This window comes from Manacus candei, unplaced genomic scaffold, assembly GCF_025592945.1.
Source record: "Manacus candei isolate 608988 ecotype Guabito, Panama unplaced genomic scaffold, ASM2559294v1 h1tg000046l, whole genome shotgun sequence".
Classification (NCBI taxonomy): Eukaryota; Metazoa; Chordata; class Aves; order Passeriformes; family Pipridae; genus Manacus; species Manacus candei.
In genome coordinates, this window is record NW_026138094.1 from 14,200,411 (window position 1) to 14,215,848 (window position 15,438).

At 47.8% G+C, this 15,438-nt stretch overlaps 1 protein-coding gene across 1 annotated transcript in view; it reads right to left on the reverse strand.

Annotated features, from left to right (window-relative positions):
- The window catches only part of IGDCC3 (immunoglobulin superfamily DCC subclass member 3), a 97,095-nt gene that overhangs the window by 30,537 nt on the left and 51,120 nt on the right, over positions 1-15,438 (reverse strand). The window contains exons 3-5 of the mRNA XM_051797183.1: positions 9,577-9,721; positions 6,742-6,872; positions 1,363-1,500 (exon numbers count right to left, since the gene is read on the reverse strand). Of these exons, the coding sequence (XP_051653143.1) occupies positions 1,363-1,500; positions 6,742-6,872; positions 9,577-9,721 (414 nt within the window). The remainder of the gene's footprint in view (positions 1-1,362; positions 1,501-6,741; positions 6,873-9,576; positions 9,722-15,438) is intronic.

Sequence of the window (15,438 nt, forward strand, 5' to 3'; positions counted from 1 at the left end):
TTCTGCCCCAGTGCTGCGTGGAGTGGGTATTTATTTTTGGTGGAAGGCAAGGCTGAGCTCAGACCATCCAGACAAACATCACACAGTGCTATTACATCTTCATTATTGCACTGCTCTATGGAGACAAGTGTTTTGAAGAAGGTAATAAGCACTTATAATTAAGGCAATTATAAAGTAGTTTATTATAGTTGAGCGCTAACGTAGAGCTGCCTTGTGTCCAAGAGAACCAAACCAGTGATACAGCGTGTCTGGGGAATCTTTAAAACAGCATCAATCTGATACTTATGGTTCCAGAGGCAAAAAAAGCAGCTAGTGGCAGAGACAGGCTGATTTTACATGCCATCAGAGGATGCAAGCAGAAGGGCAAACACAGAAAAATCATGCAATTGATTCTGGATACATGTCCTCATTCCCTGTCAGGCAAGTCTGGAGTGGGAAGTCACCCTGCCCATGAGCTGGACCCTGGCCCTTGGAGAGCCACAGAGGTGAAGTCCCACATCCAGCACAGCAGCACAAGACAGAATTACCCTGTTCGTGCTTCACAGCCACCTTGGGGAACAAGGGGAGATGAGCATCCCAAAAACAACATCACTTGTGGACCACGAGGGCTTGGGAAACACTAAGTGAACCCAACCCAATACCGCGCGCACAGGCAGAGTTACAAGCTCTGGAAGATAAAGCAAAATCTATCAGCTCTTTGCTCAGCACAGGTTTCTGTAGGGCAATGGAAGTGCTGCTCCGAGCAAAATAGGTTCCAAGCTACTATCACAAAGTTAGAACCTAAAACAACCCTTGGAGAAACACAGCCCTTTGCTCTTCATCGTTTGCATGATGCCATCTGACGCTATCTCTGGTTTCCACACTGATTTAAAAACATATCACGGACCCCAGCAGCAAGCATTTGTTTTTTTCAGAGCTTCAGACACACTACTTTAAACACTCTCTTTCCCTCAAAATGGTTTTAAAACTCCCTGAACAGGTAGCAAGTTTCTTTCAAGTCTCTTTTTACGTGAAATATGTGTTTGTGTATGATTTTGCTTCTCTAGGCCAACAGTGGTGATGTTTTTGATGCAGCAGCAGAAGATGCTGTCACTTGAGAAAAGATAAAATTATCACCTTTCAAGAAACATTTACAGGTTTAACCAACCCACTTCTGTAACAGCTGAAAACAGGATCTTGGCAGAGAGAAAAACCAGTGTAGACATGAGGATAAAAAGCACTTCAAGCCTACAATTAGCTTTAGCGGGAAGGGAGAGGGTGAATCACTTGTTGTATAAAATAGTCAGTGGCATCTACCTATTTCCCACATGATGGCTCTGGGGAGGAGGAGCAGGAGGAAATCCCAGTGACCCCAGGGCTTACCGAGGCGGCTCCAGGAGACGATGGGCCGGGGGTTGCCCGTGGCGATGCACTCCAGCACAGCGGTCTGGTGCACTGTCAGCGTGAGGTTCTCCGGCCCCACGAGAATCATCGGGTCCTTGTAAACGGTGGAGTGAGAGCCTGCAAGGACAGAATCATTGTTAAAAGGCATCTGATTATCTCTTGTTTAAAGGAAACATAGAGGACTTCACGCATCCTTTAAGTACATCTCTTCTAAGCACACATCCTCTTCCATCAGGAAGTGCAGTGAAAGGACAAGGAGTAATGGGATCAAATTGAAAGAGGGGAAATTTGGGTTAGATATACATAAGAAATTCTTTGCTGTGAAGGTGGTGAGGCACTGGCACAAGCTGCCCAGAGAAGCTGTGGCTGCCCCACCCCTGGATGCGTCCAAGGCCAGATTGGATGGGGGTTGGAGCAACCTGGGATAGTGGAAGGTGTCCCTGCCCATGACAGGGGGCTGGAACAAGATTATCTTTAAGGTCCTTTCCAACCCAAACCACTCTAGAACTGTAAATGATGTGGCTGGTGTAATCCTCAATAAATTTGAGATGCACCTGAAACAAAAGGAGCACGATGTTTGCATGACAGTCTGAACATGTTTTAAGTGTGCATTGATATTCCTGGGGAAACCCCTGAGCCAACTGACCAGCCACAAACAGCCCTGTTAACACAGGGATATCAGCAGAGTAAAGAAGGGACTGCACTGTGAACTGCAGAGAGCAGATGTGCAGGAAAACCATGGTATATAGGGAGGACACAAGATACAGGACAGCAGGAATGCAAATAAATGAAAGAATTGCTTTATCTTTCAGCATCTCAAGCCATAAAGTAATCCATGCAGTCCACAATGCCTAAATCTGTCTCTGTGAGCAGCCTCTCTTGCTGCTGGCTGTCATTTGCTCCAAAAGCCCTGTCCTGGGACACAGAGTGATGGAGGTGCCAGTCCCTGACTCCTGCTGAGGATCTTTTTGAGAGGTGATGCTCCTCTGATGCTTGCAGCCCATGGGGCTGTTATTTCCCTGCCATTTTCCTGCAGGGAGAGGATGCATCCCATTCCTCTAACTGTGACACATTCACTGCTCACAACACAATGACTAATCATTTATTTGCACTACAGTAGCACCAAGTGGCAGCAACCAAGAATGAAACCCATCACACAAGATGATGCACAGATTTATAATAAAATAAAATCCAGGTACAGGACTTTTCACTAGACAGGACAAGACAATGGGACAAAACCACCATCCTGTGTCAGGAATACCACAGCTGAACCCAAATCTTCTGAGTCCTTAAAAAGTGCCTTATCCCTGGGCCAAATGTCCCTGCAGCCTTTACTCCCATTTGTTGGGAGCACGAGAGCAGGAAAACCAATGGATATTCTCAGTTCTCCATCAGCAAACAGGAACACTGAAAACCTGTGCATTAGTCTTTCTCCCCATCTCCGATGAGAGCTGGGTTACACTCCAGAAATGCTGAGGTCAAGCAGTGTTTAAGGAATTCCATCAATCTGACAGCTGCTGCTGGCAAGAAAGCTCTGTACACCTGTGGAGAGAAATACTTGTGCTGGTCGTGTGCCCCCAAGCAGGAGAGGGAAACAGGGAGGGCTGGGGAGCACAGCCCCTGACTGGGCTCTGCCGTAGGGATCATCTCACACTGACTCCTCTCCGTGGACTTTCCAATGTCCAAAAAGCTTGTTAAAGAGAAGTGATCCACCAAAAAATATCTGCAGGGGCTTTTCTCCAAGAAAAACATTCTTTTCTTCCTGCACTTCCGAGTGTTATCATTTCTCAGCAGCTCAGGGTGTAGCAGGGGGATTTCACAGTGGTCCAAGGGCAAACATGGATCAGAGCACCTCGTCTGTTAATTGTTCCTACAGGAGCTAAACAGGGAGCGATAAAGTGACTCCGAGCTTGTGTGTAAATGGGTAAAATCCAAGAAAAATCACCGTGTCAGTGTGACTTAAGAGCTGACTTTCTCACTAAATGCATTTCACTGCAAGCCATAAAATGCAGATTTTTTGATGAGAACCAGAATGCACAATAAATTCATATGACCGGCTGGTTAACCCCGAGAGATCCGAAAAACAATACCTTCCCCTCAGTACCTCAGAGTGCCTTTAAAACCCATGTAGATTTATTGTTCTAAATCACAATACTAAATGTTCACGCTTAGAATAATACGGTATTATCAGCGTATTATATAGCGATTTCAATATTTCAAAACACAGAGAAATGAAATGAATTGTCCAAGGTCACCCAAGAATATCAGCAAACGGGAGTTGAGATCAAAGAAGAATTTATAAAACACACTATTCTGACAATAAAGTGTTTTAATAATCTCACTCTGATTTATACTCTGAGTCCTAAGCAGACATTCAGGTTTTGGGGTGTGGGCTCAGCTCCCTGAGTCTGGGCAAACCCTGCCCAGCTCTGGAAGTGGCACTGCTGCTCACCTTCTCCTGCAAAGGCCATGGAATGATTCTGTAGCTTTGCTGCTGAGCCCAATGCCTATGACAGTGCCAGTTCCAGGGGCAGATGGGACAGTGATCCAGCAGGGATGCTGCAGTCAGACATCAGCACCATGCACAGGGGCCGACCATGCCCCACCATCAAGGAGGAGGTTTCCTTCTACAACCAGAACAGCCCTTTGATGCAGGGTTGGGGAGGAAGGAGTGACAAAACGAGGGACTCGTGGCAGGGGAGCGCTGCTGGAGCACAACAGGGGTCAGGGCAGCCCAGGGGGGATTTATTCTGAAAGGGAAAAAGGCTCTAATGATGCCCGTGGTCCCCAGGGACTCCACCAGCAGCAATCGAGGTGAGGACTGGGAGGTCCCCGGCACCGCCAGCAGTGACAGGCACTCCAGCAGGGACGGGAGCGTCGCCTGCCAGATCTTGATCAAAAGGACAGCAGCAGAGAGAGATGCAGCTCACACTGGGAAGGTGTCAGCACAGAGAGGCAGGCAGCCCCTCGGGAGCAGCTCTGCTAAGCAGGCACTTGAAAATAATCAATCAGCAGGACTGGAAGACATCCCCACATCACTCGCTGCCAGCAGCCCTGCAACCAGGGAGAGGAGGGAAAGCACTTCAAGCAGGCTCCTTCATCCCCCACAGGCAGCCACCCTCCTCTTCCTCTCCAACCAGGGTGTGGCAGTGCCCTGCAGGGCACACAGCCTTCCAGAGCCCATCTTCATCCTCTCCCTCCTCTCTCCCCAGTCAGGGCTTGGTTGGAAACCCCAGGCAGGCAGACTTAGTGCTTCTCTCTGGGTGAAGCAATGGCTGAAGTTGCTGCCCTCTTAGGAAAAGAGGGAGCCCTCCTGCCGTGATGAAGAGCAGAGAGAACCATTCCCTTCACCCCGTGACACAAGTGGGAGGTGACACAAAGATTTGCAAGAATACTGGTTTACCCCACCATGTCAAACTCCACATGCACAGCACCCATTAGCTCAGTATTTACTGACACAACACCCACACCAGTGAAACAACGTCTCTGTGCCACCTCTGTGGTTCACCACAGCCTCTGCTGCTGTGCCAAAGCCTGGGGTTCACATGCTAACACATACCTGCTGTCCTGGTCTAACAGATATTTGTGTGCTCTTAGCAAACACCGCAGAGCACAAACCTTTTCCATGGAGGTTTAACCCACTGCAACGGGTTTTTCATGCAAATGTCCCATTACAGCAGCTCTGCTGACATGCAGGCATTGAAGCATGATCCAAACCCTTCAACAGACACTTATACATGGTGCCTGTATCCATCATCCAACTGCTTTAAGGAAGAGAAAAAAAACCACAAATGTTTCACAGACAGGAAACCTGGAAAATATCCATCTGAAATGAGGGATGGTCAGATGAGAACAACTAGTGCTTTCTGCCCTGCGAGAAATAATAACTCAGGCCAGTAAACTGACACAAAGAACTTCACCACGTCGATAATTTACTGTTCTTTTTTCCCTCCACGTGGCTACTGTTCAAATAGATCAAGAAAACAGATAAGTAACAGGCACCAAAAGCTCCCAGGTCTTTCAGAACCAGTTAACCTGCTTTCTTTGCCCGTCAGAGTTGATACACACAGCATCACTCTTCCCTCAGCTTCACCCCATTTCACACATGCAGCTTTTTCACTGCTGGCAGAGGCTCATCCGACACTCAGTAGAGGTGTTAAGTCTCTGCTCCAGAACCACTGGCCAGGCAGCGTTTTGGAGGGTGATGGGGAGCTGTGAGATGTGACTGTAGGCTGACAAGCCTGGGTATCAGCAATTATGTATATCTGATGGACAGGAGGATTGCAGCTCGAGGGAAAGACCTTTTGCTGCACATAAAACAAGCTCAAAGAGAAGCACACACCCAACCAGTCCTGTGCAGATTTCCCTTGCCTCTTATCTCCAAAGATGTAATCTACATTTCCACAGGGAATTTGGAATGTCTCCCACTGGAGAGCCACGGATGTGTCACCACTGTTGTCACAGGGGAGCACAGTGGGTACCCAGAATCTTAGGGGGGTTCTGACTTGGAGTCCTGTATCTCAGAGCTCACCCTGCCAGCAGGACACAGCCACAATTTGCAGTGACTACTTCTTTGGCACTTTTATCTTCCCTGAAGGTACCTCCCAAGTGCCCTGACATCCAGGAGAAGGAAGTTGTCCTGTTTTCATACAAGGATGTTGAACAGATGAAAGGCATTTCTAACAGGGCACAAAGGTGTCATTCACTCCTGGTTGCTTGATCGTCACACCCCACCTTGGGCAGCAAGAAGCCAAACAGCAAGTATGTGATTTTGGCCTTTTTTGCGGGGAGGAGACCATAAGGCACCAGTATTTCCTCAGCTGAAGCTTTCTGAGGTGAAAACCTATTTCATTCACTGACTTCAAATGCGGATAAAGAACCAAGTCAAAACTCAGCCTGGGGTGCTCAGGATTTCTCCTTCTCATCTTCCAACGGAAGGTTAGGCTGCTTCAGTCCATGCAATGCTAATAGCCTACAATTCCCTCATTAGATAAAGAATTGATCACCCTGTGTGCTGCAATTACTTCCAGAGTGGGCAGGTCTCATAAGGAAATGATGAATCGTCCATGTTTCCAAAAGAATTTATTTAATGTAAAGTTGCTGTAACTCAATTTCCTCACTGTCCTCCTTCTATCCAGAAACTGGCACTAATTTACAGGCAAAGAGACAGATTTATCTGCTATCAAATGGACTGATCTGGCAGGAACTAATGACAATCCAGAACACAGGAGGTGTTACGACTGGACAGAGGAATGCCTCTCAGTGCTGTCAGCCTGCAGCTCTCCCAGACTGTCCTGGTTCAGAACAGCAGCGGAAAGAAGACAGAGAGGCAGCCAGGACAGTGTAGTTGGTACTAACCTGACACGGTGAGTCGGGCCTCCCGGCTGAACTTCACATTAGCGATATTGGTGGCAACGCAGTGAAATATCCCACTGTCTTCTGCTCTCAGTCCCGTTATCTGGAGAACCCCCTTGGGAAGCAGTGTGTACCTGTGGGAGGAGAAAAGCAGAAACAAAAGCTTGCAAAGCAGGGCACGATGTGACAGCAGGCTGCACTCCCATCCAGGTGAGGCAGGCTGGCTCCCACATCCCAGTGCGGAGGTGCCAACACACCAAGGCATGTGGTCCCCGCAGGTCAAGCCCATGCCTGTCACTGCATCAGTACTTTTATAGATACATGAGCCTCTGGTCTTCTTTAAGGGGGGTATGTTCCCTTTCTTTATCTCCTGCTGCATCCTTGAGAAATGATGACTTTTGCTGGGAGGCTACAAAGTAAATGCTTCCTATTTAACCTGTGGAAAAGCTCTGGCAGTGCATTTTCACATGAACACAGGTGACATGGGATTTATCATGACGTGGGAATTATCACTCATCAGCTGCAGCACAGAGACCATGGACAAGCATCAGGAGAAGTCTGTGCTCCACACTCCCCACTCCAGGTCCAGCTCTCAAATCCACATGACCTTGAAACCTCACAGGCATTAAAAGGCGTGTTTAAAATAAACACTGAGCGGGCAAATGTAAACATCAATAAATATTTCATATCTTTAAGACACGGGTACATTTAAATCACGCGTGCATACACACATACATGTACACATACATTACAGGTTGCTTGGCAACCACGTGTTTAAATTGGCTGGTAGTAAGCCATTACACCGTGATGAGTTAATAATCCATTTCCGTCTGGAAGATGCAGAATATCTTTTCCATATCAGCATATGGTTAAGTGCCTATAACCTGCTCCCCGTGCCGGGTTCCAAACGTGCGGCTCCGTGTCGGTGGCGGCGTGACAGCAATCAGTTTTACACGGCCCGAAGTTGATTGCAATCTCTCTGGGACTTTAAAATGCCCATTGTTTTGGATGAATTATACCACAAGAAGCCCTCATTTTTGTTAACAATCTGCCCACAGCATTAGAAGATTCAATTCCAAAGCTATTATCCTGCCTTCAAAGCCTCCGAGTGCAAGACTCGGCATACAAATTTATATACACTTTATACGCAGAAATGCACCAGGCATGATTAATGCAGAAATCCAATTCAGTTAGAGAAGCAACTCTCATCACCCAGGCTCTGGTGTCAGAGATTAATCTACTGAGCTGACAATAAAAAACCTCCCCAGTAACTTTACTCCTTCGAAAAGCCAAATCTGTTCAAAATCAGGACACGAATGTAGCAAAACTGCTCCTAGTCCATGAGCCCCAGGGCCTGGGCAAGGTCCCTGTCCTGGAGGAGAACCAGCAGGGATGAGATCAGCTTGGAGCTCTCTGGGTTGGAGAAAAGTCTTGACTTCTTGGTCTTGGAGCTCCTCAGCCTTGGGGTTACTCAGCCTTGGATTAAAGAAGTCCTAGTCACATTCAAGTCCCTGCCACATCTCTGACCATCTCCACATCTGTGTCCCCGAGATCAAATGCAAAGGATCAATGGTGCATGGAGGACTTCATCTGTCCTGCTACATCTCATCAGGATGCCACAAGGCATCAGGTCCTGTTCTCTGACCCTTACTTCTGCTGATGCCACCTCGGATCAGTCATCCTGCTCTACCACATCCCCAGCTCAGCACCTGTATGAGTAAGAATCCTTCAGAGGAGATCAAGCTTAACAAATCAACCCTGTGCCGGGCTAAAAAAAACTCAGATGAAAAACGCAAGGAAAAACAAAACCTGACAGTTGCAGTTTTCCACAGCAGATTTGGGCCTCTTGGGTCCTTCTACTGTAAGTTCACCGCCACGCTGAAAAGGTCAGGCATTGTTCCAGCCCTCGTGTTTTCTCCTGCCTCCAAAGAACCCAAACACATTTGGTTGCAGAACTGACATTTTTAAGAATAGGGGCTTTCAGGAAAGTATTTACAGTTTCCTGGTTTTGCCTGTTCCCAAGGCACGGGCGTCAATCCGCGATCGAGGTGTGCGGTGACCGATTGTCTCCCGCCATCGGGTGTGCGGCTCCCGAGCTCCAGCTGGGATTCCTGGAGGCTGCCGGCACAGAGCACGCGTTTCCTGCCACCTGTCCCACGCCGCTCCGAGGATCAAACCCTGACGAGGGATGTTTCCGATGCGAAGGGAGAGCCTGTCAAACACAGGATGTGGCGACGTGCTGCTCCGGGTCTAGGCTGGGAAGGGAGGCAGCTGGAGTTTCTCTTTAGGAGAACTGCTTTGGATATGGCAGCCCATGGTTCCATGGAATGCTCTCTGCAGTTGCCACACACAAGGGAGTCCACCTGGGAAGGAAAGTCTAATAGCCACAGTGAAATTCAGCACTTGCAAGAGTTTAGTACATGGAAGGTCCTAAGTCATGGATCTGGCTCAGAATGAGTTACATAAAATGGAGCCACGGAGGGATGATGGATGCCAAAGCTACTCAGCTCTTTGAGGACTGCTGGGCAGGTTCTTCAAGCTGGAAAACAAATCTGAAGGAGGGTTGATCATGGAGGATCAGTGCAAGATCTTCAAAATCAGCTAATGGGCTTTATCTACCTCTCCTGGGAGATACCAGTACTTCTGCATGGTATTTGGTCAGAGCAAGCCCAGAAAAGCCACAACACTAAGGGAAAGAGTCTTCCACGGCAGAAACACTGGCCAAGATCCTCAGCCCAGGTTAGTTGTCTCTGGGCACAGCTGTGAAAGCAATAGCAAGCCTGGCCACTGCCTTGCACCTGGAGAAGGCCAGCAGCACATGGCCTGGACATGTCCTACCTTTCGTTGTCTGTGTTGACCGGCATGCTGTTCTTATGCCATAGGATGACCGGCTCAGGCAAGCCATGGATCTGGCACTGGAATCTTGCTACACCACCTTCCTCCACCACTGCGTTCTGAGGGTGGATGTGGAAGTCGGACATCGCTGGAAGGCAAAAAGAGAGACAAAATTATTCACATGTGAAGAGAGATCCACAACCGGAAGATGTCAACACCTTCACATGACCTAGAAACACCCTAATTTCCCAGAGCTAGCAAATGGGATTGTAATGCAAGAGCAGAAGGCTGGTTTGTAGCTTAACCTTCTGCATGGACAAACAGGACTAGTGGCAAGTTCTTGATATCTGCCTGCCTCTGCACAACCAGAACAGGAGGCCATGCTCCATGACCCACATGGTTCTCAGTGAGGTCTATGGGACCAGCAAGATACACAGCCACTGCACTGGCACGCATCAGAGGTCATTCTCAACAGCTTGAGCAGGTTTTGGACCTACATCAGAAAAGAGACGTACATTCTTTATGTTGCTGCCAGTGTCTTAGGTACATTGTAAATATCCTTCTGATGTGCACAGCTTGATTCCTGAACTCACTTTGTTTAAATACCTTGACCAGGAGAGCTCTCCAACACCCTGGTAAAACCTACAGCCCTTGATTTCCATCTCTCTTTGCACGTGCTCCCATTCATTGCATGCTCTGCCTTCCAGTACCGCAGAAGGAACAGCCACATCCCTTCGATGTGGAGCAACAGGGTTCAGCTGACAGAGAGAGCAGCTGCCAAGAGCTCAGCAAAGCGAGGCTTCTGGGGTTGGGACCACCCAACAGCGAATGACACACCCCACCACGCAGGATAAATACAGACCAGCCTGCTCCAGCACAGCCACAGCTGCAACCATCATGTGGAAAGACTCTGGCATGCTGTTAGAGCTACATAAATAATACCATAATTATTACTATTAATTAATTGGAAGGTGCTGCCTGTTGACTCCGCAATAAACATATTCGAAGCTAATAAACATCCCAGTGGTTCTTTAGCTCATGATTCATTTAAAGTGCTGCATCCACGGGGAGATCTCTCACATTATCCTAGAAAATAAAGTCCAAGAGAGATTCTGCTTCACCGCCCCAGCCCGATGACACCCTTCTCCCAATCAAGAAAGCCTCGTCCCCTTTTACATGTATCAAGTGTAATGACTGTAGCTCTGCTAAGGTACAAGCTGCCTGTGTGTCAGGGCAGCTTAATCATTCATCTGCAAACTGCAGTTGGGCTCAGGCAGATGGGAGATGGCCATTAGCAATCATACATTAAATATGTGTTGCATTAACCTGCGCTGCTCCCGCAACCACCGCTCTCCACCCTCTGACGGCAGATTTGTTAAGCTGATGGAGCAACACGGAGCAAAGCCCTGGTCCTGCACGGCCATAGGGTTGGGATGGGTTTGTAGCCATGAGGGTGGGATGGGCAGCCAGCCCCACATTGGGATGCACCAATGGGAGCAGGATCAGGGGTGGCTGCGCGATGCTCCGGCCAGATGGGAACACACCAGCACAAGGCGAAAGATCAGAGAAAATTGTATTTCCCTTTCCCAGGATGAAAGCTAATGCAATTATCCTCTCTGGTAAAAGATGGAGCCCAATGGTGCAATGGCAATTTACCCAATTCACATAAATTTAGCCTTGAAATGAGACTGATCATGTCCCAGAGCACTCAGCCATGTGGGAAGGAGCCCAAAGGCTGCTGTGGGGGTCTCCCATACCAGGTGATCCCTCTTCCAAGGTGGCAAGGGATGCTTCAAAAAATGGGGGATCCAGGGGTGCTTGCAGCAGGAGAGCTCAAGGAAGCCTGCAAGAAGACCCAGGCCAGGGTGAGCGTCTTGCAGCCAAAGCATATGAACCCTCACCAAAAAATGAATCCAAGAATTAATGAGAATGATGCAAATTTTCTTTAATAAAGAAAAAAAAAAAAGAGGGATTCAAATGCCTGCAGGAAAATTCCTTTCAAATGTACAGATGCTCAGTGCTGAGGTTTTTCAGTGGCTGACAGGGTTGATAAGAAGAGGGAGGTGTGAATGAGAACAACCCCGGCACAGACTTCGCTCTGCTGGCTACAGAATTCACTGCCGTTCCTTTATTTCAATAATATCACCTCTTATAGGTAAAACTGCAGCAATAACCTCTACTCTTAAAGACACCAGTATTAATATTTATCATGAATAAAACATGGCAAGTTATAAATAATTCAGTTATGAGGATGTTAAGTAAAATATTACTCTTCAACGACCCTATAATGTGGCTTTGAAGCACAGTTTTATGTTAAATGCCTAGGAAACACTGTGACCCTTGCCAAGACCAGCTGGTTTGCAGAAGATGCATTAAAAATTCATGCACCGAGCTACAAAATGCTATTTTTAAAACAGGCTTACGAGTTTATTTACAGTTGCAGAAACAAAAGACTTTTGGAGTGTCCCTTGTAAAACAGCAACAAAACTTCCACGTAAGTGATCAGCTGGTGTTTTCAGCCTGGGAATAAATCACCAGGTGGAAGGAGAGGAGAGGGATAGGAGTTCAACTGCTTTACAGGGCATTGCTTGGAGAGGCTAAGTCTCTGCCCACCCAGGTGAGGTTTTTATACGCCTCCCACCTGATTGTAACAAACTCATGGAGCAGAGTGCTTTGCTCCTGTTTGTCACTTGTCTTTCCCCAGCGAGAGCCAGGACCTCTGTTATCCGCTGGGCACTATTGTTCCAGCTGCCATGGAGAGGAGCTGCGCCAGCCCGAGTGGGGTTGGCCAGCAGCCAGGGAGCTGCAGCTCATTTCTATGCTAATGGCCATAATAATTTTAAAAATAAATACATGCAATCACAATGTTCACCCGCGAGCTCCTAAGAGGGGAGGCTCTCTCTAATCCATCTGCCCGCGGTCTCCGCTATCCAGCAAGACAGCATCCACGTGCCAATGGCAGGACTGGTGCTGCCCCAGGCCCTTTTCACCATCATCAGAGGGGGTGAATGCCACCCTGTTCCCATCAAACTTCCCTCTGCCATCTCCAGGTGTCATCAAGCCATAAAAACAACATAAATCACAAGCACACTCACTGCTCCACACTGACACTCCAAGCTGTGGTGTCTTGGTGCTTTTGCTTCCACCTCACCTCACGGTACACAGAGATTGGCACAGGGCAGGGAGAAAAAAAAAGGGCTCACAGCAGATGAGGAATGGTCCTGGTAGCCTTCCTACACTGCAGGCATGGGAGAGCCTCCTCCCAAAAGATGTTGGCCAAGGCTAGGTTCAGATTGAGCTGTCTACAACCACACTGACACATGAGGTAGAGGAGTTACTCCTCATCCCTTCTTCCCTCATGTTATAGGATCCTGACCTAGGAGGAGACTGGATCAGAGTGAGGCTCTTCCCTAAAAAGAACCCCATGCTTGGGATCATCCACCACCTAACCCCCACTGGGACGCAGTCCCTGATGACACATCCTATGGATGCAGTGTAGGTGAGTTCTTACAGCTCATCCATATTCACAGAGGTTTCATTCTGGGGTCTGCTCTAATCAAAGCACAAACACTCTCTCCATCCCAACAGACCCTGTGGAAAGGCCAACTGAATAAAAATGAAAATAAGTATTGAGTGAAATTTTCTCTACTCCATAAAAAACTAAATTGAAACCATTAGTGGCCAATCCTTTTTTGCTCAGTACAGCATCAGTGTTAAGCCAGAGATTGACCCAGATTTGATATAGAAAAAGAAAACATTAACTTGGTATGTCAAAGCAAATCCCAGGCCTTTAGAATCATTAAAACACAAACATTGTGCAGGCACAAGGAGAGGAGGAACGCTTGAAAGGTTCAGTGCCAAGCATGGTGTTAGGAGAGCTTTTGGGAAGCCCAGCTAGTTCTGCAATCACATTGCCTTTTGCTTTTAAATTACTTATGGGGAAACAGAGACCCAGGTTGGTTCTGACACAGAAGGATGCTGGGGACAGCTGAGCATCCTCACCACCATGGATGACACACAGTCCACAAACAGCAGCCCTCAAGTGAAGACCCTTTCTTCACGTTTCTGCCACCAACCTGTATAATTCAAACCTTAAAATGCCTCAAAGTTAATATGGTATAAGGAAGAAGAGCTTTATGAGATGTGTCTCCAGTACCTGGGCCTCCAGATGCCCCTGCCAAGGGCAGGCTTTGTTAGCTCCTTTACAGCTGAGGAAAGTGAAAATCTGGGAGGCAAATGATTTGCCCAGTGCAAGAGAACAAGCCACAGGCAAGTAGACCCCTTCCAAGATTGGCTTCACCCCAGTGATGGCGACAGCTGTTGATTTTCATACTGAATTTCCCTATTTACTAAAAAATTGAATTTCCCCTCGGGTGACCAGAAGTCAGAGTTGTTTCTAAAACATGACTACCATGTCAATTAAACCCAAACTTGAACCACTCTCAAATCAGGCTGAGAGCTCCAGCAGAACCAACCTTCACGATCTGTGAGATTTACTGAGCACCTAACTCCTTCCCAAATGTTTTCCCTGCGAGCCACCAGCACCAAGGTAAGCAGAGGGATTAAATTTTCCATTCCCTCTTGTCTTAGGAGACCTTCACCATTAAGTTAGTAACCAGCCAGGGAATATTTTCAAAGAAGTCAGCAGGTGAAGGCTCTGCCAACACAGGTCCCTCATTTGTCCCTTCCACACTCTGGAAATGGAGGATTCTCCTGCAAGAAAGAGCCAGCACAAAAGATGGGGGGCGTGTAGACACCACAAATCCCATCCTCTCTCCTCTCTCCCCCCTGCCTTCCAACAGCGGCGCCTTCCCAAGTCTCTCAGAAAAAAGACACCGCATCTTCCTTCTCTACATTTTTTTTTCCCTTTAAATTTTAAAAATTGCATTTTTATGAAGCTAAAATAAAAGGCCACGTCACGCCAGCCCGGTGGCTACTCCAGCTGCAGAGCAGCCTCTGCGCCTGCGAGCCGGCCCTGCGTGTCTAATGACGCTTTTGTGCGAGGTTGTTGCTGAACTGCCATGAGCCCAATTTTGAATGCAAGTTGCTTTGTGCATAGTGAAGCGTGAACAACAGCGCCGCCCATTTATCTATTTAATTCTCCAGGAGTAGCAGGAGCGGGGCCCTCCGCTCACATCTAAAGGGAAGAAAAATCGCCTTTCTCTCAGCTTTGGAAAAGGAGGGAAAATATTAAAGAGCAGCCGTGCCTCTCCCAGCACAGAAGAAAATCCTCCCTGCCCCTGCCCACTAATCATAGCAGGGGAAAATCCCAAATCTCTATTGTCCACGCTGGGCCTCAGATCTCAAAAGAAAATGGGCTGCAAGACTCAGGAGAGTTTGAAGCAAGGAAAACCTTTTGGAGGAATGCAGCTCATTTAAGAGGAACCAAAATACATGGTGAGATGAGAGAGGGAGGACAACCCAACCTCGCTCTGTGTACAGATGAACAGGGAAAGAAGGTCAGTCTTGCACACTTTTTATTTGGAATATTTGCAAACAAATGCTCATTCCTCTTTTGCTTTGGCTGTTGTTTTCTCCCCCTGGAGCTGACAGGATCACTCAGAGCAAGGATGGAGGATGACCCAGGCTCTCTGCCCTCTCTGCATTTTGTATCCTCATGTCTCTAGTTTTCACATGCAATCCAAGTTGAGTGGAATAATTTAAACAAGGTTGAGAAGATATCACATCAGATGGACTTCTCTGGTTGAGGAACAAAGTCTATCTCCACCTGGCCTGTTGTTTTCCCTTGCCCTATGCCCCTGGGACAGGGATGAAAGAGAGACAACCAAGATAATGCCTTGCAGTGGGACACAGCAGCTGCCCACAGAAGGGAACATGCAACAGATATTTTACAAGAGGAGAGTG